The sequence below is a fragment of the Pseudopodoces humilis genome, chromosome 2 (genome assembly GCF_049639895.1).
Source record: "Pseudopodoces humilis isolate 2021_Gansu_Grassland_sample_001 chromosome 2, ASM4963989v1, whole genome shotgun sequence".
NCBI lineage: Eukaryota > Metazoa > Chordata > Aves > Passeriformes > Paridae > Pseudopodoces > Pseudopodoces humilis.
This window is the reverse complement of record NC_142201.1, coordinates 60909177-60933982: the sequence shown is the minus strand read 5'-3', so window position 1 is coordinate 60933982 and position 24806 is coordinate 60909177. Positions and strand designations below refer to the sequence as shown.

The following is a 24806-nucleotide window of genomic DNA, read 5'->3' as shown; positions in this document are numbered from 1 at the left end:
TTAAAGGACATCTAGTCAACCCCCCCTGGGATAAGCAGGGACATCTTCAATGAGATCAGGATTGCTTGGAGCCCCATCCAGACTAAATTCAAGCAACTGTGCAGCGTGGCCAGAAGGTCCTCCTAAGTTTCCACAGCCCATTTCCATTGTCCTATTTACTGGCTAAGTCATCATTTGTGCTTAAAAAGGAGACAATTACTCCAGAATATCTGAAAGCCACATTTTCAGCTGCAGCTCTGTTTTGCGTTCTATTAAATGCTTCTACTTATTTCTGCATGGTACCATCTGGACTCTATCTCCTTCCTACTTCCTCATGATTTGCAATTTCCTAAGTTCCTGCACATATTTTTTGCATTTTATGGACAATCAGCAATTTTGTAGCTTCACAAATACAGCTCAGCATTCCCTCACTCTATTTTTAGCTCAGACTGGCTACTAGGAACCACAGCCTGCTAGGGCAGCTGACTCGTCGATGAGCCTCGCAGATGGCTCAATTCTTTTCCAAAAGCTTAGCGAGAATGGACCTGTCATTTCTAATCAGCCAGTTGATAGCAACTCCTCGGATACAGCTGATTCTTGAGTTGTGTCCGCATATGTTGCCTGGAAGCCTCCGTGTACCCCATCCCAGCTCACACTGACTGAGTGAACAACCTCCATTCACTCCCAATTGACTCCTCTTGGGTTTGTGAGGTTGTAGGATAGACTCTTCCATCTGGAAGGGACATACGATGATCACCAACTTCCTGAGTAACTGCGGGCTGACCAAGTTAAAGCGTGCTGATAAGGTCTTTGTCCAAATGCTGCTCAAACACGGACAGCCTTGGGGCACTGACCACCTCCAGGAACGCCGCTCCCCTCGGCCAGGAAACGGCTCCCAGTGTCCAGCGTAAACTTAAGGAGCAGTTTTGAACCATTCCCACGAGTCCTGCCACTGGGTACCAGCGAGAAGAGCTCAGCCCTCCCTCTCCACGTCCCCTCCTCATCGCCGGCCCTCAGCCTCCTATTCTACAAACCAGACAAGCACCACAGCCCCACGCTACTCCGCAACAGCAGCAGCTTTTTGTTGTTCAGGTTTGCTCGGGCTCATTTGGTTTGGGCCCCGCCTCGGCAGGGAGGGTAGGCGGGCCGAGAGAGAGAGAGAGAGAGGGAGGGACGGACGGACGGACGGACGGACGGACGTGGAGGCGGCATCGGGATCATCGGCGCGGTGTCCCGGCGGGCAGGAGGCGGCATCGGGATCATCGGCGCGGTGTCCCGGCGGGCAGGAGGCGGCAGCGGGATCATCGGCGCGGTGTCCCGGCGGGCAGGAGGCGGCATCGGGACCATCGGCGCGGTGGAGGCGCGGGAGCGGCGGCCGCAGGTGGGAGCGGAGCCGCGGTCGGCGGCTGGCGGGCAGCACGGCGCGCCTGGCTGGGGCGGCGGGAGCTGCCGGCTCTCCCTCCGCGTTCAGCGCTTGCCGAGCCGTGATGGCAGCAGAGCCCTGCCGTGAGTAGGGTTGCGAGGCGTCCCGGGGACGTCGCCGGCGTTTGTCATCGCCGCTGCCTGCCCTGCCTGGCACCCGGCGTGGGGGGAGCAGCTTCTGCTGCAGAGCCGGAGCACGGGGGCTTCACTGCTGCCCGCTCCGCTGCCTCTCTTCCTCATTTACGGCAAACTGTGAAGTACTACAGATCAATAATCTTCCTCTTATGCATGTGGAAGGCGTTCCTGTTGTGTTATTTAAAAAAGAATCAGGCAAACAAACCCCACGTCTCTGAGTTAGGCGCTTTTTAAAAGCACATTTTCATTGTTGCTGAGCTCTGCTTTTCGGTAAGCTTCTATAAGCCTGCCAAGCCGGGACGGAAAACAGTTCAGAATATTAACTGTAGAGTCTGCAAAACAGATGGAGAAGTGGGGATAACATGGTGGTGACTGTAATTCTGTCTCTGTTGCTTCTAGGTACTTAACAACAGCAAAAAATGAAAGCTTTCCCATCATGTCTCTCCATGCAGTAGCGCTCGCCAGCTTCAGCAGAACAGAAGTCTTCAAGCACCCCTGCTCTGAGAAGGTGAGGCAAGGGAGACCTCTGAATAGTGGCTCAGTGTGCTCGTTAGCCAGACGTGATCTTGGTTCAAAAACCAGCTTTTAGTTGTCAGTGGACGTAGTAAGTTATTTTTAAATGCTGGTGTACTTGGGAAACACAGTCCTAATATTGGATGTGGGGGGAGAAAAAGGCAGACTTCTTTTATAGCAGGAAGATGTCAAATTGTCAGTGGCTTTTTTTTCTGTTTGTTTTTGTTATGGCAGTGTGCTGTGCTTTCCATGTGCTTCTGTTATATTTCCTCATCACTGCTCTTTAATCGCTTTTTTTTTTTTTTTTTTTTTTTTTGTGGTTGTTGGAGGGACAGCTGTATGGCTTTTTCCCCCCATGATGTAGTTGAAATCCCTGAATTCTGATAAGAACCGAGAAGTGGGAGCATTGTTTAAAAAAAAGAAAAAGATAAAAGTCTTAAAACTCGGCACCCTTAATAGCTGTGCTTACAGATAACGTACTTGTATTTATCTTGCTGAGCAGTTGGGATACTTGCATCCTAGAATCTGCTAATTGCTGAGAGTTTGTTAATTGTATTGAAAACAATGCTTAAAAATTTAATAAAATAATTTTAAAATAGTTCCTTCTTTATCCACTGATATTGACATGTGATATTTATATGTATAAAGCCTGCCTAAATGCTAGTTTCTCTAAAGCAGTGCAGAGGGGGAAAAGATAGAAAACGCTAGCAGATACTGAAAAGAGTATTTTCTAAGCATTGGCATAATCAAATGGTAAATATTTTAAATTAAACAAAACTATTTTTTGCTTGAAACGTTATTCTTCAATTAAAAGGGAAATTCTCTGTGGGTTTTAATTTCTTCTGCTTTCCGTGAGTCTGAAGAGTATCTGGACAAGAGCTGTACTCTGAGTCACCTCGCTCTTCCACGTAGGGAGTGTAGAGGTCAACAACCTGGGGTGGCCGAGGACAGCATACCTTTAACTCCCTTCTCTTTGTATGGCATCACAGAGTTGAGGGGAGGGTGAGAGGAATCCTGGTCGTGCTTCAGTGTGCAGACATTCTCACTGATGTGGGGGGAAGGCATAACACCTTGGTTAAGTGCCTTTTAACAATGTCCATGTCGGAGCAGGGCATCCCTTTCATTTCCCTGGTTTCTGTGATGTGCTCTGCAGGTCCATGACATACCTGAGGCAGTAGGGAGGTGGGGGGACAAATTTTAGGTCCTCACAAAGGATTTATGAGCTTAGGGGGGATACCTGTTGCTTTGCTGTCCTGAGTGTGTCATAGTCTCTTGTTGGAATTAGTCCCTGAGTATCTGCACTAAATTGCTTCCCTGGTTCAGCTTACACTGGTTTGACAGTATGGTGAATCCTGGTTTGAGGGCAGAAATACTGAATTGGAAGCATCATGACGGCAAAAGGTGAAGTGCTGATCTGGTGCAAACCTGCTCAGGCAGTTCAAATGCTTTCAAAATTTTGGTCAGCTTATACTGGCAGGCTCCTATGCCAGGTCGAGTATTATCTATCTGTGTCACCTATTGTGTTATGCTGGGTCAGTCACATTGGTGATAGGAACCACATGTACTGTATTCTGTCAAATTAGGTGACATGACCGCACTTGATCACAGTTGTTATAGCTGGGAGATTTAGCAGCACATGGATGAAATATTTGTGCAGTTGGATCTTCATAGATTTAGCTTATAACTTGTGTACTTCTAAATAGATGCTTCCAGATAAAAATTGGTGATTCCTTGAATTCTTTTCCACTCCATTGCTGTTGTTTTGATAGGTACACAGGCATCCTATTCAGCATTTTGCCTTATGCACATATTTAATCCTCCTGCTGTAGAGAGTTTCTTTTAATCACCTTCCTTCTGAAACAAAATCAGAGATGCAGAGCTGAGGTGCCAGTGCTCTCCAGACAATGCATGATCCTGGGGAAATTTTCAGGCAGCCAGAAATATAGGTAGTGGTTAGGTCACTGTCAGCAGCCTCAGAAAAGTGTTCTTCCTGCTGGGATGACTGTGAGACTGAGGGTATCATTAGCAGAGTGCTGTTATCTTATAACCAAATTGTCTGCCTCTCTGTTCTCATTGTAGTTAAACCACAAAAGCCTAAAGGTGGCGTTCACTGACTCAGCGTGTTCTTCAAATCCCTCGGTGAGGATTAGCTGCCTTGCTCCGACGCCTCAAATCTCTGTTCTCTCAGGTAATGCCAGTTTGTTCCAAATTGTCTCCCACTGGGGAGTTTTACTGGTGCTTGCAGCGCTAGCAAAAGCTGTTGGTGTTTGTGTGTACTAAACAAGTCTAGTTTGTCTGACCAGGGTTCCTTGTTTATTGGCTTTGAGGGTGGCACATCATCAAAATACTTGATACAATTTGCAAGTATAGGTGTTTTTTGCCTTTTAATGGTAGTTTGGCCATTTTACCTAATGCTGACATTTGTGTGTGGAGGGTGTGTGAGGGTGGATCAGGTTTCCCATAACAGTTGTGGATGCCCCATCCTTTTAAGTGTTCAAGGGATTGCTTGAGCAACCTGGTCTCCTGGAAGGTGTCCCCACCTACAGCGGGGGGGTTGGAAGTAGATGATCTTTCAGGCCCCTTTCAGCCCATAAAATTTTACTATTTTTTTTATTGCAACACTAAATGTTTTGCATAGAGAAGATGATGTTTGCAGCCAAAATTGAGGTATTGCTGTGCAATTGAAATGTCAGTAGTTACCAAAATATCTTTCCCTGAAAAGTTTGAAATATATTTGTTTGAAAGTCAGCTAGTTTTAATTTTCCCATTCCTGTCCTTATATTGCTATGGCTGGCTACATTGACAAGATGTTTGTTTGCAAGTGCAGCCAGTAGAATGTGCAGTTTTTCTGCTATTTCTGCAAGAGCTTTGTCCTGGTAAGTGGCAGGTGACTGATCCCTATTACTGACATACTCTGGCTGATTTTGACCTGGCTTTACTAGGATAGCTTTGCTAGGAGCTCTTAAAGTTTTGGTTATATGTGATGTTATCAGTTTTTTCAGCTTTTTGCTTGATGACTGCTGGTCTTCATATGGACTTGCTGTTCCAAAATACGTGGGGGGTTTTGTTTTGGTTTTGATCCCTTCATTAGTAAACTTTCTTATTATGTTGTTTGCCTGCTTGCAAGCTTCCAGGTGAGAGACTCATGGAGAAGTTTACTGTTTTCCAATGAAATATGTCCAAGGAGAGCAACCTCTGGGCAAAGTCTGGAGTCTGCAAGACTTGCTGCTTTTTTCACCAGCAGTGTTTAACAATCCTCGTGGTCCTAACTAGGAATTCTTTGTCCTGGACATGATTGTTCTTGATTGTATCTATTCTTAGAATTTTACAACCTACTTATCTTCCCCAAAGGAGATAATTGTTAACTTAATTGTGTTGATGTGGTCAATGGTTTCTTCTTGAACATAGACTTTGTGTCTAATCTCTCAATTACTTGGATTATGGCAGTTCCTCTGGGGCTTGTTGGTTTGTTTGTTTTGTTCAAGGCATGGGACTTCAGTTTATTCTTCAAAAGCTTCTGGTTGTAGTGCACTTTTCTGTGTGCTGGTAATGTTGCTATGTCGGCCACTAAAAGCAGTTTTTCCTTTTTTTTTGTCAAGCTACATAGGACCTTGGCAGTGTTTTTCTTTCTTTCAGATGCATTATAGTGATCTTGCTGTGACAGAGCTGTTTGTTATGGTTTTGGCTAAGTGTTGTCACCCCATGAATAATGGACTGAAGTTTACTTTAGCCATTTCCACTCTGACTGAACTGAAACATGCAGGCACCTTGACCTCATGTTACTGAGTATATTTTTTGTTACTCTCTCTGCTCTACTGATCTTCCATATGACTTGCTATAATGTAATCTTCTCTCCTATTGGCAATAGGATCAGTACCTGTATCAGGAATAGTTTTGTTTTCATGTTTTGTAGAATAGTGATGGTTTTGATCACACTGACAATCAGTCACCATTAAAGTCTTAGCTAATTGTGTTTGGATAGTAGCAGAATACTCTTGGTTTATTACCTAGCCTTTATCAATGACAGAATTGCTTCCTGAGTGCAGAAAGCAAGAGCTTTCTTGCAGGAAGAGGCAGCAGTGAGTGGTGAGTGAATTCAGCTGTTACCTGTCTTCTCACCTGTGCAAGAAATACTATACATTTTATTCAAGTTGTGTATTAACCTTTTCTTAGTATTGTTTCCTAACCTCTTGTTTTCTTCTATTTTCTGAACAGATGAATCTTCAAGGCCAGCAGTGATTGGACATGCTGGAAGTTTTGGATCGTACCCAGGCAGTGCTGAAGCTATCAGAGACATTCTCATGTCTGTTTTAAATGCATCTGGTTTGAAGCCCTCTTTGGTGTTGGAGCAGAGCACAATGCAGGGAGCTGAGCATCCGGACAGTGATGTGGAACAGTGGGAAGAAAGCAGCGCTGGGGACAGCCATGATGACAGCGACAGTGATTCTGTACATCACAGCTCTGCCTGTACACAAACAGACATTCGGTTTACACGGCCCCGGGCATGTTGGAACAACACAGACTGCGATTCCCCCAAACCTTCCCTGGATACTTTCCCTTGCCCACATTCTACTGGTGGAGATCCTGCTGCTTCCTCCTTGAATGGTTTTACCCTTTCAAGCATGTCCCCTCTGAAGCGTGACTGCTTTACCCAGGTGACGTTAACAGGCGGCACCGTCACATCCACTGTTGTGCATTCTGGTAAAGAATCTTATACCTGCCCTGAAAGAGACTTGGCTTTCACAAGGTTGCTTTCAGATTCACCTTCTGGTAAAGCAGATCTAGTGAAATACCCTTATGCCGTGGAGCCTGTGCCTCTCAGCAACAGCAACAGCGATTCTCCCAGTGGCCTTTCCCAGTCAGAGCCAGTCAATCCGACAGGTAACGTCACAGGTGCGTTTTTGTTGAAAGATCTCTGGAAAGAACTGTAATTGAAGCAGGCCTTATTTATGGTGATAACAAATAAAACAGATGCTGTCTTCCAAAATAGTAGAGAGGAGAGAAAGAGCTTAAAAACCAAGGAGAACTAGAGGGGTGGACTTGGTAAAATGGGAGGTGCTCACACATTTGCAGTAGGCATCTCTCAGGATGCAGAAATGCTTCTATAATATGCAACTGTTGATAAAATGTAAAAGTTGCTGAGCTGTGTGAAATGTAGAATGTCCACTGGCTGAGCTTTCTGCCAGCTTTATCTTGTCTTCACTGTTACACTTTTCCCAATATCAGATACCATGAATCTGGGCATTGGGTCGTGATTCATTGGTGTGTGTGGGGTCATGTTGTGATTGGCAGGAGCTGGAGGACAGGAAATCCTTGGATTCTGGGGTTTTGGAGGCAAGGCATTATCATCCAGTTTATTATGACTAAATTGGCTTGTTCTGAAGTAGGACTGTTTTTTCTTTTCCCCTTTCCAAGTGCACCTGAGGTTTTGGAGACACAAACGCCCATCTGATGCAGAACAGGTTCTTTATACCTTTCCCCAGTTTTCTGACATATGGATAATCCTGTGTTGTTGATAATGTGTGTTGTCTGTGAAGAGGACTGGCTGAGGGCTGCTAGTAGAGACGTTGAGCAGGGTGCCTTCTGTCCCTGCAGTGTCAGGGGGCTCTGGGCAGTGTAGGCCTGTAGGTGAAGAGTTGTTCAGTGGGAGAGTGCTGCACATGTCCCTGAGATGGCTGGGGGAGCAGCTGGCCTGGCCCTGGGGCTGTGTGTGCCTCCATGAGATGTGCCAGCCTTCCTGGGCTGCAGGCTGGGGTCCCTGCCCTTTGGCTGAGGCAGCAGAACAGTCCCCTCCTGTTTAACAGCTCATACTGACAGGGGCAGCCTTTGGTACAGCAAGGTGAAACGTTTTGGTTTTGTTTATAAGGGGCATTAGTGGCATCTAAGAACTTAATTTAGGGCCACAAAGATGTTCAGATGGATGGAGCACCTCATCTGTGATGACAGACAGAGCTGGGGTTGTTCAGCTTGGAGAAGGCTTCAGGGATACTTTGTAGCAGCCCTGCAGTACTTAGAGGGTGTTTTATAAAAAAATAGGAAGGGTGATGGGATATTAGGAAAAAGTCATTTACTATGAGGGTGCTGAGGCACTAGAACAGGTTGCTCAGGGAAGTTGTGGCTGCCTCATCCCTTTAAGTGTTCAAGGTCTAGTGAGTGATCTTTGAACAACCTGGTGTATTGGAAGGTGTCCCTGCCCATGGCAAGGGGTTTGGAACAAGGTGATATTTAAGGTCCAATCCAAACCCCTCTATGATTCTGTGATGATAGATTATAAGCTTCAGAAAAATGTTGCAGCTGAGGTCTGATTTTTCTACTGGAATAAAGGCAAAGAGCAGGGAGTGTTCATCTTGCCTTTGTATTATAAAAGAATAATACAAAATGTAGGTTTTGTTGGTTTGTTTCAATTTGGGTTTTTTTCTTCTCCCTTTGGTCAATGGTAGTCCTAGTGGTGATACTCTACCAACCTCCACTTCCAGTTTCTAATCCTTTCTAGCTATTCACCCAGAACTCCAAGGTTTGAGTTGGCAGGAGGGTCTTAAACTGGCATGTGCTGTTGCAGGGCTGCGTGCTCTTAATAACACCTCTGTCCTCTGGGACAGGCTCTTGTCATCGGTTAGTATGGGGCGATTATGGCTGTTTCCTGCTGCTGGGTGTTGCACTGGCTTCCTGCCTTCGAGAAGTGCCCGTCAGGGAGAAGAAAACCGCACCCAGCATTTGGGGCTGGCTGAGGCCAGTCACACGTGTTTGGGGAGCTGGGTCTGGAAAACACAGCCCAGGCTCCCGGGGTCAGCGGGGACTGTGAGACACGTGCAGAAGAACAAATCCATCGTGCGTGACTCGACCTTCTGGCACGAGTCGGATGTGTCACAAGCTTGTGTTGGGGTAGTAGCGCTGCTGGCTCTCCAGAAAACAAAGGGAGCGAGGAATGTGGCAGCCAGGTGATTGAAGAACAGCATCCTTGTTTTTACTAAAAAATAGTCCTCATAAGAGGCAGGATCCTGTTAGACACTTCGCGTTGTGGTATGTTCTGTCTGCCTTAGACTAAGGCCTTTTCTGTACAAAGTGAAAACTTCTGCATTTCTCCATTCCTCATTGCTTTTAACCATTAACATGCTATTGGGTAGCTTGGGTAATGAGGTCTCATTCTCTCCTGCACTGTCCAGTACTCTGAGGATGTGAAAAGTGAATAGTGAAATGAAAAAGAATAAATATAATGTGTAATTTGAGGACAGGAATTACACAATAGGATTTCCTGACTTGCTATTCTTCTGCGATTGCTGTCTCAGAGATGGTGGTTTCTCACAGAATTGCTGAGGGATGCACAAGGTACAAGAAAACTATGTAATATCACTTAAATCAGAATTTTTCTTTAGGTGGAATTTAATTTTTGTTTAGTGGGATTTTTTCTGGTCCCCTGAAATTCCCAGTAGGCCTTGTTCTTATGTTTGAGGCCACCAGAGAATGGCCCTCATTCAACCTTTTGAAAAGGCTCTGTCACTGTTAATGAAGAGTTTGTGACTGAGTTTAGTGTTTTCTGGGGGCTTTGTTGTGGCCAGTGTGTCACTGGGTTCACAGGCTTGTTCTTGCTTTTAACCTCTATGTACATCAAGGCCCCTTCCTTTTCTGGGTCTTGGGGCTCTTTCCCCAGTCCCAGCAGCCTCCAGGCAACAGTGCTCAGGGGCAGAAGGGCAATCAGATAACTTTTCTACATCAGACCCAGAGCTGCATCCCATTGCTGGATGTGCTGGGCTTTTTCCTGTGCATTTTTTACATTCTCTTTAAAGATGAAAGTGGGTTGTAAGAGAGAGAGCTCACATTAGATTTCAAAATTATATTTAAGCTATTTATTGCGTCTTTTGTTTTAAAGAGAAAGTAATAATTGTCCCATTTCCTTATTTCTGCTTATTATTTTTAGTTTAGAGAGTAATATTTGTTATCTTAACTGACAAGAATGTAGTTTATTACCAAGCTCTAGAGCTTACCTAGTAAGATGAATCATCAGGTAGGTATGAAAATAACTTAATTAGCCCATTAAATGTGTTTTGAAAAGTCATGTTGTCAGCCTTTCCGTTTTTCCTTCATGGAATACACAATGGAGGTATTAATAATTCTGTACAGAAACTCTCCATCTGTGTCGCTACGCTCGAGCACAGTATTGACTTTACAGCCTGATGTCATCGATGCTCAGGGCAGCGTAACATGGTTTCTCTAAGTATGGCAATATAAATAATCCAAACTAGGCCTGAGAGCCAGTGTCCCTTAGCTGGAGAAAGATTTTACATAAATTATGACCATATTTTGTGGGAGCTCTTTACCCTGTGACTTTTAAACAAATTTAGGAAAGGCATTTTTTAAAAAAATTAAAATCCATTGATTAAGCAGTGCTATTTGCAAAGGCTTTAAATGGTGTCTGTGTGGTGGCCGTTTTCCACCACATATGGTCTCTTTTATCCTGTAAATATCATGAGAGTGAAACAGAAATTGTGTGAGTTCCAAGGTCCAAGAAGAGGCAGTAAACACCATTAAAAACCTGATGTGTGCCCTGCTGTGCAGTGAAAAGTTCTTATTGGGGAAAAAGAGATTTAAATTTATTTCTCATACTCATCAGTGACTACCAGGAGAACAAAACTTCAATTCTAGGAAGTAAGGAATATTGTGGTTATTTCCACAGTTGGATGTACTACCATTCAGCATGTGTTGCATTTGGAAGCAGAAGGGAGATTTCCTCGGGGTATGGAAAGATAATGGCAAAATGTTTTCCAAACTTAATGTTTCCAAACACAATGCCAGCATTGATACGGGGAATCTTTTAAGGCTGGTGCATCTCTGCATGCCCAGACATCAGTGAGATTTGTGTTTCTTCTGGCAACTGTGAATGAGCAGAGTGCAGTTAGCTGGCTGCAGAGCATCGCTGCAAATCCAGCCTCAGGTTCTGTTTGTGGTTGTCCCCAGCAGCTCAGGCTGTAGCTTGGAGAGAACTGGTGTGAGAGGGCAGTGCTGCTGTCGCAGAACAGCATTTAAACTGTGTTTCTCTGGTAGTTGATGTTCATGCTTCAGGTTGCCAGAATAGTTCAAATACCAGTGTGTTGCTCACATTTTTCTCCTCTGTAGCTTCTACCACAGCCTCCAGCCCCAGTGGTGTTCAGTTTTGGGAAAAAAAAGTTTGCTTTGCTTTAAGGAAGTCCCTGCACGCATCGTGGGAGCTGCAGAGAAAGGAGTAACTAATAAAGCTTCTTGTTATACCCACAGCTTCTACTTCTCCTTTGAATATAAGTGCTATACCCTTGAATCGTTCATTGCAGGACGTCTGCATGCTTCCAGAGGATGTGGAAAAGGTGAGGACAACAAATACTATCATCATAATGTTTTTGACGTTTTATTGTGGCAAAACCAAATGACGAGAGGTGTTTCTCAATAAAAGAACTTCCTGATAGAGGTATTAATCTTTACAAAGACTCCATTTTCCCTCTTCTTACCCTCTATGGATGAACCTACACACATAAAATGCCTATTCATAATTTGTCTTCTACTCTTGACCCATTAATTAAGTATTTTAATTATTTTTAAATAATGGAAATATGTACAGGAACAATGTATGTTTCTGCTTTTCATTCCATTATTTCCCCACACATTCTTTGAAGGCAAACTTTAACATTAGCAACTTTAAAGTTGTATTAGAATATGTTACATAGATATTGTTGCAGCTGCATGCATATGTATGAGATTTACCTCCTGCTTTACTATCATAAGATGGGGAGAGGATGGGGTTTTTTTGTGTGTGCTTATGATGAGCATGTGAGATTTGCTGTGAAAGAATTGCAGTATGAATAGCAAGCACAATAACTCTGAGAGCTGCAGTAATTCAAGCAGTTTCTCATGGTTTCTTATAAGGGCCCCAGACAATCTTAGGTGTGTTGCCAGATAGCCAGTCCACTCAACCCTATAAACAGAGCTAAAGATGAGGAGCTAAAGCTGTCACACATAACTCTGTGTGCTAAATGTTAAGCTTTTCCCACAGTGGAAAAAGAGGGGTTAATGGATTGCAATGAGTAGGATTTAATATAAAAGAGCTTTAAAAATGTGCCTAGAAAAGGAGATTTTTTTGCTGGGCTGTGTGCATGTGGTCCCATGTCCTGAGCCCAAGAAGTAATCATCATCTTTGTGCACAACACTGGTTTTACTGGAGTAGCAAGTTCTGCCTTTGGTTTGAAGCTCTCAGCATCCATAAGGTGCATTTCAAACAACAAAACCCACTAAATAAATCCCACACCAAAACTCAACAAACTTGGGACTAGCTTTTCATGTTGCTTTTTATGAAAGGTATCTCAAAAAGGAGACGATGTTTCTCTATCTGTGGTGTGGGACCTAAAACAAAATAAATTTGTTTTCAGACACCAGGACACCAGTGAGCAGGTATCTGGATTAGAAACCACTATCTGAGTGTGGAGTGAGGCAAGATTTTATCAGCTACTACTACTGTGCAGAGATTGGAGGGTGATGTGATTGCAAGTTAAGAGATAACAAGAGCTCAGTCTGTTATGAGCAAGGCTGCCTTTAAAAAAACCCCAAAGAACAAAAAAAAAAAAACCAATCAAACAAAAGCCCACAAAACTTAAAATACTTTTAGCTTGTGAAATAATCTCTTTGAACTTTAGGACTGAAAGTTAAGTTACATGTGGTGTCAGTCAGCAGGTCCTGGAGTTGTAGTTGTGGGCCAGGAAGGAAATGGGTCAGATAATCTTAAAGGGGCTTTCCACTGATGTTAGTGGGAGAGGTCAGAAATGACAAGGTTGGTGTGTCACAGCTGAGTTGGAACTGCTTTGTAGGGTGAGGGAGCTATCAGAAGGCAGAGCTGAAGGTTGGTAGTCATGCTGAGTACAGGAGTCTATGTGTTCTGTTTCATGTTTTTGCAATGCAGTTCTCTCAGATACACTCATAATACAGTCAGATACGCTTTTATCAGCAGGGCATGCTGATAGGCAGTTCTCTGCCACTAATTTGAGACTTTTTATATCTTTAAAGTAGGAGATATCTCCCAAAAGGAAAAAAGGCTTTTAAATTATTTCTTTGCTAATGGAAAGATAGCAAACTCCTGGACTCCTAAAGTTCACAGAAAGTTGTTTCTGGGGAAACTATGCACCAAGCAAGTAATACTAATTGGTGTTGGGAAAAAGATAAGTCACTTCAAACACCTACAGGGACTTGGGTGCTCTCTAATGCTGAGATTAATCTTGCCTACATGTATTTGTCTGTGAGCAGTAAGAAAGCTGTGCTGTTGGTTGTGCTCCTTGAGATTTAGCTATTCCTAAACACATCATGATATCTTTCTTCGTGGTTTCCATACAAGTTGTGGGGAAGTCATGAATACTGATGTTGAATGGTACAATTTTCTGAGCATAAACCACTTTTATAAAGCTTTAATTATCCTGCATTCAAGAATTTCTAGCCTTGGATACTGCCATAGGTTTTTAGATATAAGTTTAGTTTTGCACATGGCAGTTGTGGGGAGAGAGTATCCTGGGTTTTCTCTGGGTTTCCACCCAGGCACCTGAGTACAACTATCTCTCTGTGATGTATCCCCTTTTGAGCTGAGACTGGTGTGGGACCTGTGTCCAGGCCATCAGCACTGCCCTAACTCTTAACACATGAAAGCATTTTCCTAGCTCCTGTATTTCCCACCACTTGTAGATCTACACTCCATGCAAAACTTGCCACTTCAGGCCTCCTCCAGCTAGCATGTGTGCAAAACTGCTTGTACACATTGACTTGAAATTAAATGTTAAATAGGTTATTTGGATGCATGCTTGCATACTAAATAATGCAGTATAACTAGAAGACTACATCTCTGTAACGCATACATGTACATCAGTTAATCATGTAATCAAGCTCATTTTTATCTAAAACTGGGTAAGATAAGAGTAAATTGTATGTTATAATCAAAGGTGAGACAATTATCTGGGCAGTTGCCTTTTGCATATTGCTCCTGAATTGCCCTTGGGGTGGTTTTTTTGAGTTTGAATAAAAGGTCAGACAGGTTTACATTTTTATTTATAGACTTGAAAAAGTGTGTGTGTGGGGAAATTGTAACATTTCACTTCATCTTAACTAAATATCAAATATGCTGTGTACTAATGAGCATTCCAATCTTGTGTCCAGGAAAACGCACACTTTTTTGTTGCAGATATGATTATAGCATCACTAGAAAAAATGAAATGTAATATCCTAAGCCAACAAAAAGCAGAGTCTTGGGGTGTGGAGGAAACGAGTGGATCAGATGGCAGCTATCACACTGACTCAGAGTTATCTTCTTACCCTGGAGTGAAGAAGTCTGATTCTTCTGTTACCTCTTCAGACAGTGGTTATGAAGGCAAGTTATTTAATCTAGAATGTAACCTTGTCTGAAAGCCTTTGCTGTTTTTTTCCTGTGCAAGAAAATACTAAACAAATTGGGGTATTGCTTGGAACCAAATCCTCTGTTACTTTCTTTGAGTCTCTGGAGAGCTGGGTCCATTGATGATCATTATGCCACAGCTGTTTTTCCTCTGGCTCACATACTTTCTTTCGAGTGTTCATATCTTTTTTGTATTAATTAGAATTTTTTTTTTTACATTAAAATGAAAATGTAAGGTCTAAATGCCACAAGCCAAGCATGACTGTCCACAGAGCATGCCTGTAGCTGGCTGTTTTTCTTTCTCTGCTTACTTTGGGTTTTTTTTTGGTAGTATTTGCAGCTTGGCTCTTCCCTTCTGTGTTTGCTTCTGCAGTATGCAGATGAGGCCATGCAATTGATTTGAGTGAGACTTCCCAGAGTTTTCATTCACATATAGTTTAAGGCAAGATAATACATACTCCTGGCATTATTATGCTTGAGTCAGCACATGAATTTCTGAGTTTAGTCTCTTGGATAGTACAGTTCTTAGTGATGAATCATAAGTCTAAATGACATAGCTTCTGTGGAAAAATGAATGGTGTTCTTGGACATGAGAAGGGGAGAGACCACTGGCAAAATGAAAGATCTGGATTTATCACTACAAGATTCTGGCTAAGATGCTGAGGGACATACTGTATGGCTGACTCCTAAGAACTAGCCTGCTCTGTGTATGTATAAAAACAATTAAAATTGCTCTATAAATTCAGTCTGTGTGCTAAAGTTTAGGTAAGTGAAGAAACATAAATTTCAGCCACTTATAAATGCTGGAAAAGTTTAATTCATCTTGTCCTTGTCTTGGACAGGCTGTGCTTTGCTGCCTGTCAGCTCCCCAGTGCATCTACCATCACATCATGAGGTTACCAGATTTCGTTGCCACAGTGACTCAGAGGATGAATATGTAATTATTGGTAAGACTTTAAAATTCTAACTGCAGAAACAGATATATTGTTCAGTTGAATCTATTCCATTGTTTGGGAATTGTCTTTGTTGAGTAGACGTTATTGGAGGAGAAATAACACGAGAAAATGGAAACAATTATGTGTGTGTACTTCCTTATTAGAACACATGGAGAAATACCAGACTGCTGCAGCGTTTCCTTTCTAGGAAAGAATATCTTTGCTGGTTTGACAGTGTGGTGAGCTGACCCTGGCTTGGACACCAAGCAATCACCAAACTGCTCTGTCACTTCCTTTCTCCACTGGAAAGGGAGAGAAAACATAAAAGGCTTGTGGGTTGGATAAGGACAGGGAGACATCACTCACCAAAAACTGTCACAGACAAAACAGTCAACGTGGGGAAATTAATTTATTGCCAATCAAATCAGCGTAGGGTAATGAGAAATTAAATAAAATTTTAAAGCACCTTCCCCCCACCTCTCCCTTCTTCGTGGGCTGAACTTCTCTTTCCATTTCTTTACTTCTTGGGGCTTCCCACACATCCTGTCAGAAGCCTGCTGCAGCATGGGCTTCTTCCCTCTAGGTCACAGGCTCCTTTAGGCATTTTCTTGCCCCAGCCTCAGCTCTTCCACAGGCTGCAGGGGCATCTCTGCTCCCCCATTAATCCCCATGGGCTGCAGGGGCACTGCTGCCTAACCAGGGGCTGCGCCAGGGGCTGCAGGGAAATCCCAGCTCTGGCTCCTGGAGCACCTCCTGTCCCTCCTTGTCCACTGACCTTGGTGTCTGCAGGGCTGTTCCTTGTACATATTCTCACTCCTCTCTTCAGCTGCAACTGTGCAGAGTTTTTCCCTACCATTTTGACTTATCACACAGGCTACAGCTACCACCATGGGTACAGGCTCAGCCTTGGCCTGTGGTGTGTCCATTCTGGAGCTCTCTGGCATCTGGCTATCTCAGACATGGGAGAAGCTTCTGGCAGATTCTCACAGAAGCCTCCACCATAGCCCCTCCTGCTACCAAAATCTTGCTTTACAAACCCAACAGAGAGACACAAATTATGTCTAAGGATTAAACCAAAGGAATGTGCATGAAGGAAGTGGGGAACTGGCACAACCTCAGTCAGCTATAGCAGCATTGTTTGAGAAAATTTAGGACATGATAATTTCCTAATGAAACAGATTGACTCAGTTTTAGGCAGCCTCTCCCTCTGCTTCAGGACTAGAGCAGAATGTCTCTGTTCTCTTTTAGTCATATGTGCTTTGCTTCTCTTTAGGACTTTCTCATGAGTTGCATTTAGTTTGCTTCTGGTTTTTACATATACAGAAATAGAAACCCTTAAAAGTGGCCTGTTCTAACCTTTGTTTTATCTCTTCCTGGTAACAATTGGATTTTTATTATTCTCTTTGGTTTTAGAGATTTATTTTTTCCTCTCATCTTTCCCTGATCTACAAATGAAGAACAAGCTCCTAAAAGACTGCATTCCTAGTAGCAAGAGTTACTTTGAGATAAATGGGAAATAAATGGGAAAACATTTGTCTTGAGAGCAATAAGCATGGTCAAAACTAACACTACCAATGTGAACACCTTACTGGCATAAGCATATTGTGTCTATGTAAACATAATGAAGTTTATCCTTTAATTTCATTCATCTCACCTGTTACTAACACGTTTATAGCACTATCATGTTATGTTTGTGATTGGTGTCTCCAAATATCTGTCACTGTCCAAAAAAAAAACTAATGTGGCTCTGTACATTATTATTTATGTTGAGTGACTTCTGTCTGCTTGACCAGCAGGCACTTAGTCCCTCCTTATCATTTCAGCTCTTGAAGGCAGGCTGATGGTGATGATAGGATGAAAAGGTATTAAGGAATATTCTTCATAATGTCAGAGATATGCAGAGGAGATAAGACTCCTTATGCCTGTTTTACAGCTAGGGCTGAGGTTATTTCCCACATCCAGGAAGGGTGTTGGAAAGATGAATATATTTGAAACTGACACTGTGGTAACACAGAAAGTATTTTTAAAATAGTGCTGAGTAACAGATGCTTTGTTTCTTAAATGGCTTGATAAAATTTTCTCCTTTACTGCAGAACTTGAAGACCTTGAAAATCTGTCTGTCGACCCTGATGAAAGGTGTGTATCTTCACTATAATAGGCCTGTGGCTCTGCCTTTTCTGCTGGAGCAGCTTTCTGGTGGTTCTTCTGGCTGGGGCAGGGAAAGTTGTGGGAGTGGTAAATTGGGCCCTCTCAAGGAAGGGGAAGGAATGCTGCTTGACAGCAAATGTCTCTGGTGCTTGGCTAAGCAGTGTTTCTCTGGTCCCTTAGTCTTGCTGGAGGGTGGTGTCTGTGGCTCTTTGAGGGCCTGGGTGTATCAAAGAAAGAGGGTTCCAATAAAGGAATGGGAGAAAACTTCTCAGGGATGCAGAAAAGGCAGTGGAGATGCTGATGACATGCTGCTATTTTTTACTGACAGTATTCCTTACCTTTCAGATCATCTTTTGAACCAGGCAGCAATTCTGCTGAAGCAACAGCCCAGGAGTTGTGCAGAGCTTTCAGAAAATACTGGTTGCAGACAGACTCTGCAGTTCAGCTGTCTGGTTGCCTGAGCTCATCTAAGCAGAGAGTGAGTCTGATCTGAAAACAACGAGCTCTTTATTCAGTTCCCCAAATAATCATGGTCTCACTGCAGCTGCTTCACTGCTAGGAAAAGGAGGAAGCTATGTTAAAAAAAAAAAAAAAAAAGAAAACAAATACAGATGAGTGCTTATAGTTTATTTGTTCACTTTATCTAGATTTTTAGAAAATGTCTTCTCTCTCCAGCAATTTTCAGCACATTTAAAACGTGTAGTTGTGAACAATCAGGATGTGCTAGAATGGATATGGGGGAGTTTGAGGGGGGACTACATGCAGGTGAAAACTGAATTTTAAAATACCAGAGTATAAAGGGAGATAAACTTCTCCCACAGCATTTAACATATGTTCAGCTGATGGGCTGCTTATATTCATGAGCTTGTCTTTCCCAATAGTCTGTGCTGAAAGAAGAGATTCCAAGAGAACTTGAATCCAGTTTGAATCTGGCTGAAGAAATAAAGATCATATCCAAGTTGAGAGGATCTTCTGGCTGGTCCCCACCAAGATCACAGATTATATTTAATATTCATCCTTCAGTCAAGTAAGTATTGAGGGATCTGGGCATTGTCATTTAGTACAGTGTGGGGAAAGCTGATGGAAGGAGCTTGGGTGATTAACTGATCTAGTGCATCTGCAGGTGGTCTGTGAACAGGTCTAGAGCTGGTGCACGGCACAGTCTTCTGCAGTGTGTCACCAGCCTCACTAGAAAACAGATGGCATCTTTTTCCCTCTCTTGGCAAGTCCTGATTAACACAGCAGGTGCAATTTTCCACGTGGTAATACACATACTCTTTGGTCGTATGGTGGCAGTGTACTTAGCTCCTGAAAATTTCATTTTGTGACACTACCTGGAGAATACTCTTGTCTTTCCTTGCTGTCCTGCTCATATTTTATGGATAGCTGGTTTTCAGAAAGGGGGAGGGAGGCACCAGGTCATGTGTGAGGAAGTGGCTGTCTCACCCTGTGTCAAGTGCTGTTAAGTGCAGACAGTAAGCAAACTGGCTGCTCCTTGTGTTGCTGTGGGTACAGTTGCTTTTTCAGTTGCAAATGTAGATTTCCCCTGACCAAACCCTATGCCACCTTGAGAAATGGAAAACATTTTAGTTCTTTCAACAAGCGTTACAGAATCTCCCTTCTTCATGTGGAGGAGTAGGAGTCAGCTCCTGAGGTGGACATTGTCTTTGGTGCCAGTGTAGCTCTTTTGCACTTTGGAAGAATGTTAACTAAAACTGTCTTTTGGGTGCTGAATGGTCTAACTATTTGCCTCTATATACAGGAGAGATGTGGTGGTGGCTGCTCAGAACTTTACGTGTGTTGGTTGTGGAACCCCAATAGAAAGCAGTAAGTATTACCAAAAATGGCAAAAAGCCCCTAAAAAGTGCAGTACTTGTACTGCAATCAGTACTGTAATCAGACTATAATCCTTACCAACACAGATGTAGCACAATTTTTAAATTATCTGAGCTAAAAGGAAAATCTCATTGTTGGATGTGTCTGCGATAGTAAAACAGACAGTGGGATCTTTCCAGTGTCTGGAATTTTTCATACAATACAGAATACAATACTTGATAGATGTCCTTCTCATACACAATAAAAAATTCATAACAGTAAACCACAAAACAGAAAAAAACTATACCAAAAAAAAATATTAAAAAATCAAGCTTCCAGAATGGAAAGTGCTGGTTTTGCATAATCCAGTTGTTTATTTTAATAATTCTTTCCCTGTGCCAATTTAGACATTCCCTCCCAAAAGTCTCTTTTTAGAAACTGTATGCAAGCTTACAGAATCTGTGGTTTTGTTCTTTTGGGGCGTCTTTTTAAAACTTCTTGGTTTTTTAGATCTTAATCACAACATCCCTCTTGTGGTTTTTTTGGATTTTTTTTTTGTTTAATTCCTGATACTTTGTGAGAACTGCTTGAAAGCACAATGATTTACAGAATTGACAAGCGGACCTTACCTAAGAAATATTTGAAGTGGTGCTTAAGTCTTTTCTGGGTCAGCTCACAAGAGCAGTACTTGTGATATCCTGTAAAGTATCAGCAATTTATGATGGCATATTAAGTTGAGCAAATAGGAGATGCTGTAATAGCTGGAAAAAACCCCATTTTCTTGATGTGAAAAGGTATTGTACAAACACAACTCCAAAATTGGTGGAAGTATTTTTGTTGTGTATTTTACCTAGTGTTTCTTTTGTGGTTAAAGCAACAGGGGTTTTTCTAAGATCTTAAGTTGATAATTATAATCAGTTGAACAAATACGGAAATGAGGAAACCTTTGTGTTCTAATGCCAAGTACAAACCTTGTACACGTGTTCACCACAGTAATAAACCTCCCCCCAAGTTTAAAGAATAAAACAAAAAATATACTTTTCTCTTCATTCCGCTAGATCAGAGTTATATAGACAGACTAGGCATACAGACAAGAATTGTGTCCCATAAGTTTTTTAAACATTCAGGATTTCACTGCTGTCTGCCTGCAGAATATATCAGGAGACTCCGCTATTGTGACTACCTGGGGAAGTACTTCTGTGACTGCTGCCACAGCTATGCCCAGTCTTCTATTCCTGCCCGAATACTTTCAAAGTGGGATTTCAAAAAATACTATGTGTGCAACTTCTCCAAACACCTACTGGACAGCATATGGCAGCACCCCATTTTCAATGTGTCATCTATTAACAAAACCCTCTACACGAAAAGCAAAGAAATGGACAGGGTCAGGGTAAGTGTGGCTCTTTTTATTAGGAATTTATGGGTCTGAGACTTTCAGGAATAAGTCCTTAGGGCAGGATATTCGATGTGTGTGTGTATGTGGTAAGGAGGAGGGCTGGTTTTCTTTGACTTACCCCATCACCACTTCTGGGACTTGCTCTCTTTTCCCTCAGGTGAAGAGAGCAAAGAGAGGCATTTCCAACCTATGCCAGAGGTCTCCTTAGCCCTGTTGTCTTTGGGGGGCGTTTCCTTAGTGGTTCCTAGTTTTAGTGCATATAAGGGAGTTGGTCTCCTGCAGTAAATATTTAAATCTTCCTGGCTTTTGGATGTTGGAAAGTTCTGTAGTTTTTGAATAACTCCTAAAGTTTGTGGAAATTAGGGGAAACACCCTTGGCTTATGTAAGAGCTGTACCTCCTAGAGCTATAGGAAGAGTGTTCTGCTGAAGACTACAAGTGTTCCCTTCTTGGCTGAGGAGACACTTACCTGTACTTGCACAGGTGTGGGTCTAGTATGCATCAAAACCTGCAGCCATTTTTGGCATTAGGACTTGCTTCACTTGTCAGGGAATAAAAATAGCCTTTGCCTGCCTTTGGCTTTCGTGCATTAGAAAATCCATTTGTTTAATACTTAGTTCCTTTTTTTAGGTGTGTTTTTGTGTACTTGCAAGGGTTGCTGACTCAAATAGTGGTGTTCCTCACTTAGGAATATATAAAAGAAATGCTTTTGATTTAAAAATGGCTTTGTTTTTCTTCTCCATCTTTTAGGAGGCGCAAGAACAGCTTTTTCATTTAAAAAAGCTTTTGAAAACGTGCAGGTTTGCTGAAAGGTAAGGACTGTGATTATGCATGAAAAATAGCTTAGTAAACTGTGCATGATGTGCTTATAGAGCCTTCTCTAGAGTCATTTGGGTGCAGTTTCATATAAGTTGATATGATCATTAGAGAACTCTATTAACAAAATTGCCTTCTATTGCAGTGCAAATGTTGAGTGAAGTACAAGTTTTATGTGGTAGCTGTTTCTTGTAATGTAGTTTGGTTTTAAATGTTCAATGATTTTAGTTAGGTGTGTGTTTTTTCCTGTTCTGTTTCTATTAGGTTCTCACTCATTCTGAAAAGTTCAAAGATACTTATCTCTCTGAGAATATTTGTCTTTAAAAAATATGTTGGCTTTTTTTAATTAACAAGTGTGTTCTTTGACCATTTAAAGATTTCTTCCAGAAATCCGTCATAATGCTCAATTCAGTTTATTTTATAAAAATATTCAAATGAAGTAGTAGTAAGCAAAAGTGATAAACCCCAAAACATGACCTTGCTTTTTGCTAGAAGTGAAAAATTTCTGGTGTTTGCCTTCCCAAACTGTGGGCAAAACTAATACATAAACATGTGAATTAATTCACTGCAGAATTGCTGATCTTTTTAAGAACAGGCATAAGCAAAATAAGATTTAAAAGTAGGTTCCATTTTCTCTTTGACATAGACCTCTTTTTTATGCATCAGTTACATGTTGTTCTCCAAAATCAAACAGAAATGTGTTTTTGTCTCCCTTTTGTTCAACTCCCCGTGATTCCATTACTGAAATAAGTATAAGGTTTATCACTCTACCTTCTATCTGCATCAGTAATTTTTTAAAAGCAATAGCTCTATGTCCAGTGTTCACCTGCTCACCAGAAGCATAATTTCACCCAGTAGTGATCTGTACAGGATAAAACCCCTCAAAGTCCTCTTTGGAAAGCAAATAAATAAACCTGGCTTATTATATTAGATACTATATGGGATTTTACCTACTTTTCCTGAGGTAGGAGAGAGCCTTTTACACATTATTTAAGGATTGCTGGGGTAACTGTGTATGGCAAGTCCAAATGCATGTTTAATGAAGGTGGAATGCATGTTTAAAGAAGGTAGTTCATTCTAAATCCCAAACCTCCCAATTTTTATTAAAGTGATCTCAAATTGGAAAGGGAGATAGCAGGAATTTGCCTTGTATAATCCCCGTGTGACTAGAGAAGTGAAAGAAGCTTATTCTGGAAATGCACTTGAAAAACAACTTTTTCTTACTTTGAGTTTTATTTCTCTTTGCAGTGTACTGAAAGAATTTGAACAGGTCCCCAGCCATCTGACGGAGGAGCTGCATCTCTTCTCACTGGATGATCTGGTGAAGATCAAACGAGGGCAGTTACTGCCTCTTCTTAAAGATATTCTGAAGAGCTCCACCTCTCATGTAGATGGCTGTGAGGTAATGAAAAAATAGGGCTTGTCATGTCCTTGCAGCTGCTACTGTAAGGAAATATCCTTGCTGCCATTTCCAAATAATTTTTTTTCTTAGATTTAAATCCAACCCTTTTGCTGTTGTAGCTCTGTCAAGCGAAGGGGTTTATCTGTGAATTCTGTCAGAGCGCAGACCTGCTCTTTCCATATCAGACTGCCAAATGTAAAAGGTGCAAAGGTATGTTCCAGACTGAATGTTTTTCTTTCTTGGGGGAATTTTGGTGTATAAAATCATTTAGACTTACTTTAAACACTGAGAGCTAGCTTCACTGAAAGCACGCATATTTGAAAACCTGCATGTGCATTTGGAAACCATGGACAGCATGTATCTTTGAAATACAACCTGTGGCAGCTGTTTCATATCAGTGAATTCAGAGGGCAAAACCAGTGATTTGCCTGACCATGGTTATGCTTGCAGGGGGAGGCTATTTTTTGGTCTAAGCATGAGAGAGCTGTTTTATCAGATCTTGCCAGCATTCAGTGTAAATTATTACAGTGGTGGTTGTTGTCCAGGCCTTGCACTGCTTCTGTTGACTTTCATGCTGAAATGTATACTATAGAACATCATTCAAGGAACACAGCTATTGATTCATGTTTTTTAATTTTTTTTTTTTTCCCTCTGAATGCTGCTCTGTATGTATAAACAGAGTGCAAAACATGCTTTCACAAAGCATGCTTCAAGTCTGGAGGCTGCCCCAAATGTCTGCGGATCTCAGCTCGGAGGACTCTCTCAGAAGGTCCATCACTGGTGCCTCAGTGAAACTTGGTTCCTCTGTCTGCTGACTTTAGAAGATGCTCAGAGCCAAATCTTCAGGTGCACAACTAAGCATTAAATAATGTTGTTTTAGACATTACTGTTTTTAATGCATGTCTCCTTTATAGGGGGTAAAATAAAAAAAATAGAAAAACAATCAATATCAACTTTATTATCATCATTGAAAATTCACCCTAATGGAGTTTGATCTTCACCGTGACAGACTGGATGTTAATTTTTTGGGCTGCCTTTTGTTGCTATGTTTTGTTCTTGTATGTAAGAATTTTAATACTATATTTTTTCATGTAAAACTGATTAATCTTTGTAATTCTGCAGATAATGTATAGATAGTAAGTGAACGTTGCAAGTGGTTGCCTGTGTTCGATTTTGGAAATGGGGGAAAAAGTGGTGAAGTGCAAAATCGTTCTCTGAAAAGCTCTACAATAAATAGAAAAGACTTGTCTGCAAGTTTTAGGCAGATGCTCATCTGAAATTGTTATGGCAAATGCTTATTGTGAACCAGTGAATTTTAAATTTCTTTTAAACACACCTATGCAACAGCCTGTGGTGAGTTTACTTGGTCTGCTGCTAGGTGCTCTTCACACTTAAAGCTGGTCCTTCACCCCATTCCTCAAGAGGACAGAGGGAGAAAATAAAATAGAAGAACTCACAGATTGCGATACCGACAGGGAGATCACTTGCTAGCTACTGTCATGGGTAAAATAAAACCCTTGAATTGGAGAAAATTAAATGTATTGTAAATTGAGTAGGGTGGTGAAAAGCAAAGACTAAACCAGTAATTTTCCCTTACCTCACCCACTCATTTTCCAGGCTGAACTTTGCATCTTCATTCCCAATTTTTCTACATTATAGCCTGCCCCACGTGGTGCAAGGCAGATGCAGAATTTGGGTTGCTGTCAGTCCATAACTGTTCCTTTCTTTCTTCTCCCGCCTCCTCACACTTTCCCCTTGCTGCAGTGGGGATCCTTCCTGTGGGCTGCAATCTTTCAGGATAAACCTGCTCCTGTACAGGCTCTCCAGGAAGATGTGGTTCCTTCAGGAAATACTC

At 42.0% G+C, this 24806-nt stretch overlaps 1 protein-coding gene across 2 annotated transcripts; it reads left to right on the top strand.

Moving 5' to 3' along the window:
• Positions 1-251: 251 nt before the first annotated feature.
• Positions 252-24369, top strand: RUBCNL (rubicon like autophagy enhancer). 2 transcript variants are annotated; one of them, XM_005516369.3, is made up of 16 exons: positions 252-1360; positions 1936-2044; positions 4129-4237; positions 6265-6930; positions 11299-11384; positions 14206-14416; positions 15283-15387; positions 17469-17511; positions 17869-18001; positions 18405-18550; positions 19286-19350; positions 20490-20728; positions 21484-21545; positions 22798-22951; positions 23071-23161; positions 23631-24369. In XM_005516369.3, the coding sequence occupies exons 2-16, from the start codon at positions 1973-1975 to the stop codon at positions 23741-23743; spliced, it is 2295 nt and encodes a 764-aa protein (XP_005516426.2). In that variant the 5' UTR covers positions 252-1360; positions 1936-1972; the 3' UTR covers positions 23744-24369. The 2 variants fall into 2 exon arrangements, with proteins under 2 accessions (XP_005516426.2, XP_014115518.2); XM_014260043.2 differs by having other exon boundaries at positions 6265-6942.
• Positions 24370-24806: the final 437 nt, after the last annotated feature.

What these genes read in the sequence shown, in the direction of transcription:
- RUBCNL (XM_014260043.2), top strand. Translation starts at nt 1,973, where the DNA reads ATGTCTCTCCATGCAGTAGCGCTCGCCAGCTTCAGCAGAACAGAAGTC. An exon ending in AGCACCCCTGCTCTGAGAAG is followed by an intron (nt 2,045 to 4,128) that starts GTGAGGCAAGGG and finishes TTCTCATTGTAG; the next exon opens with TTAAACCACAAAAGCCTAAA. An exon ending in TCAAATCTCTGTTCTCTCAG is followed by an intron (nt 4,238 to 6,264) that starts GTAATGCCAGTT and finishes TTTTCTGAACAG; the next exon opens with ATGAATCTTCAAGGCCAGCA.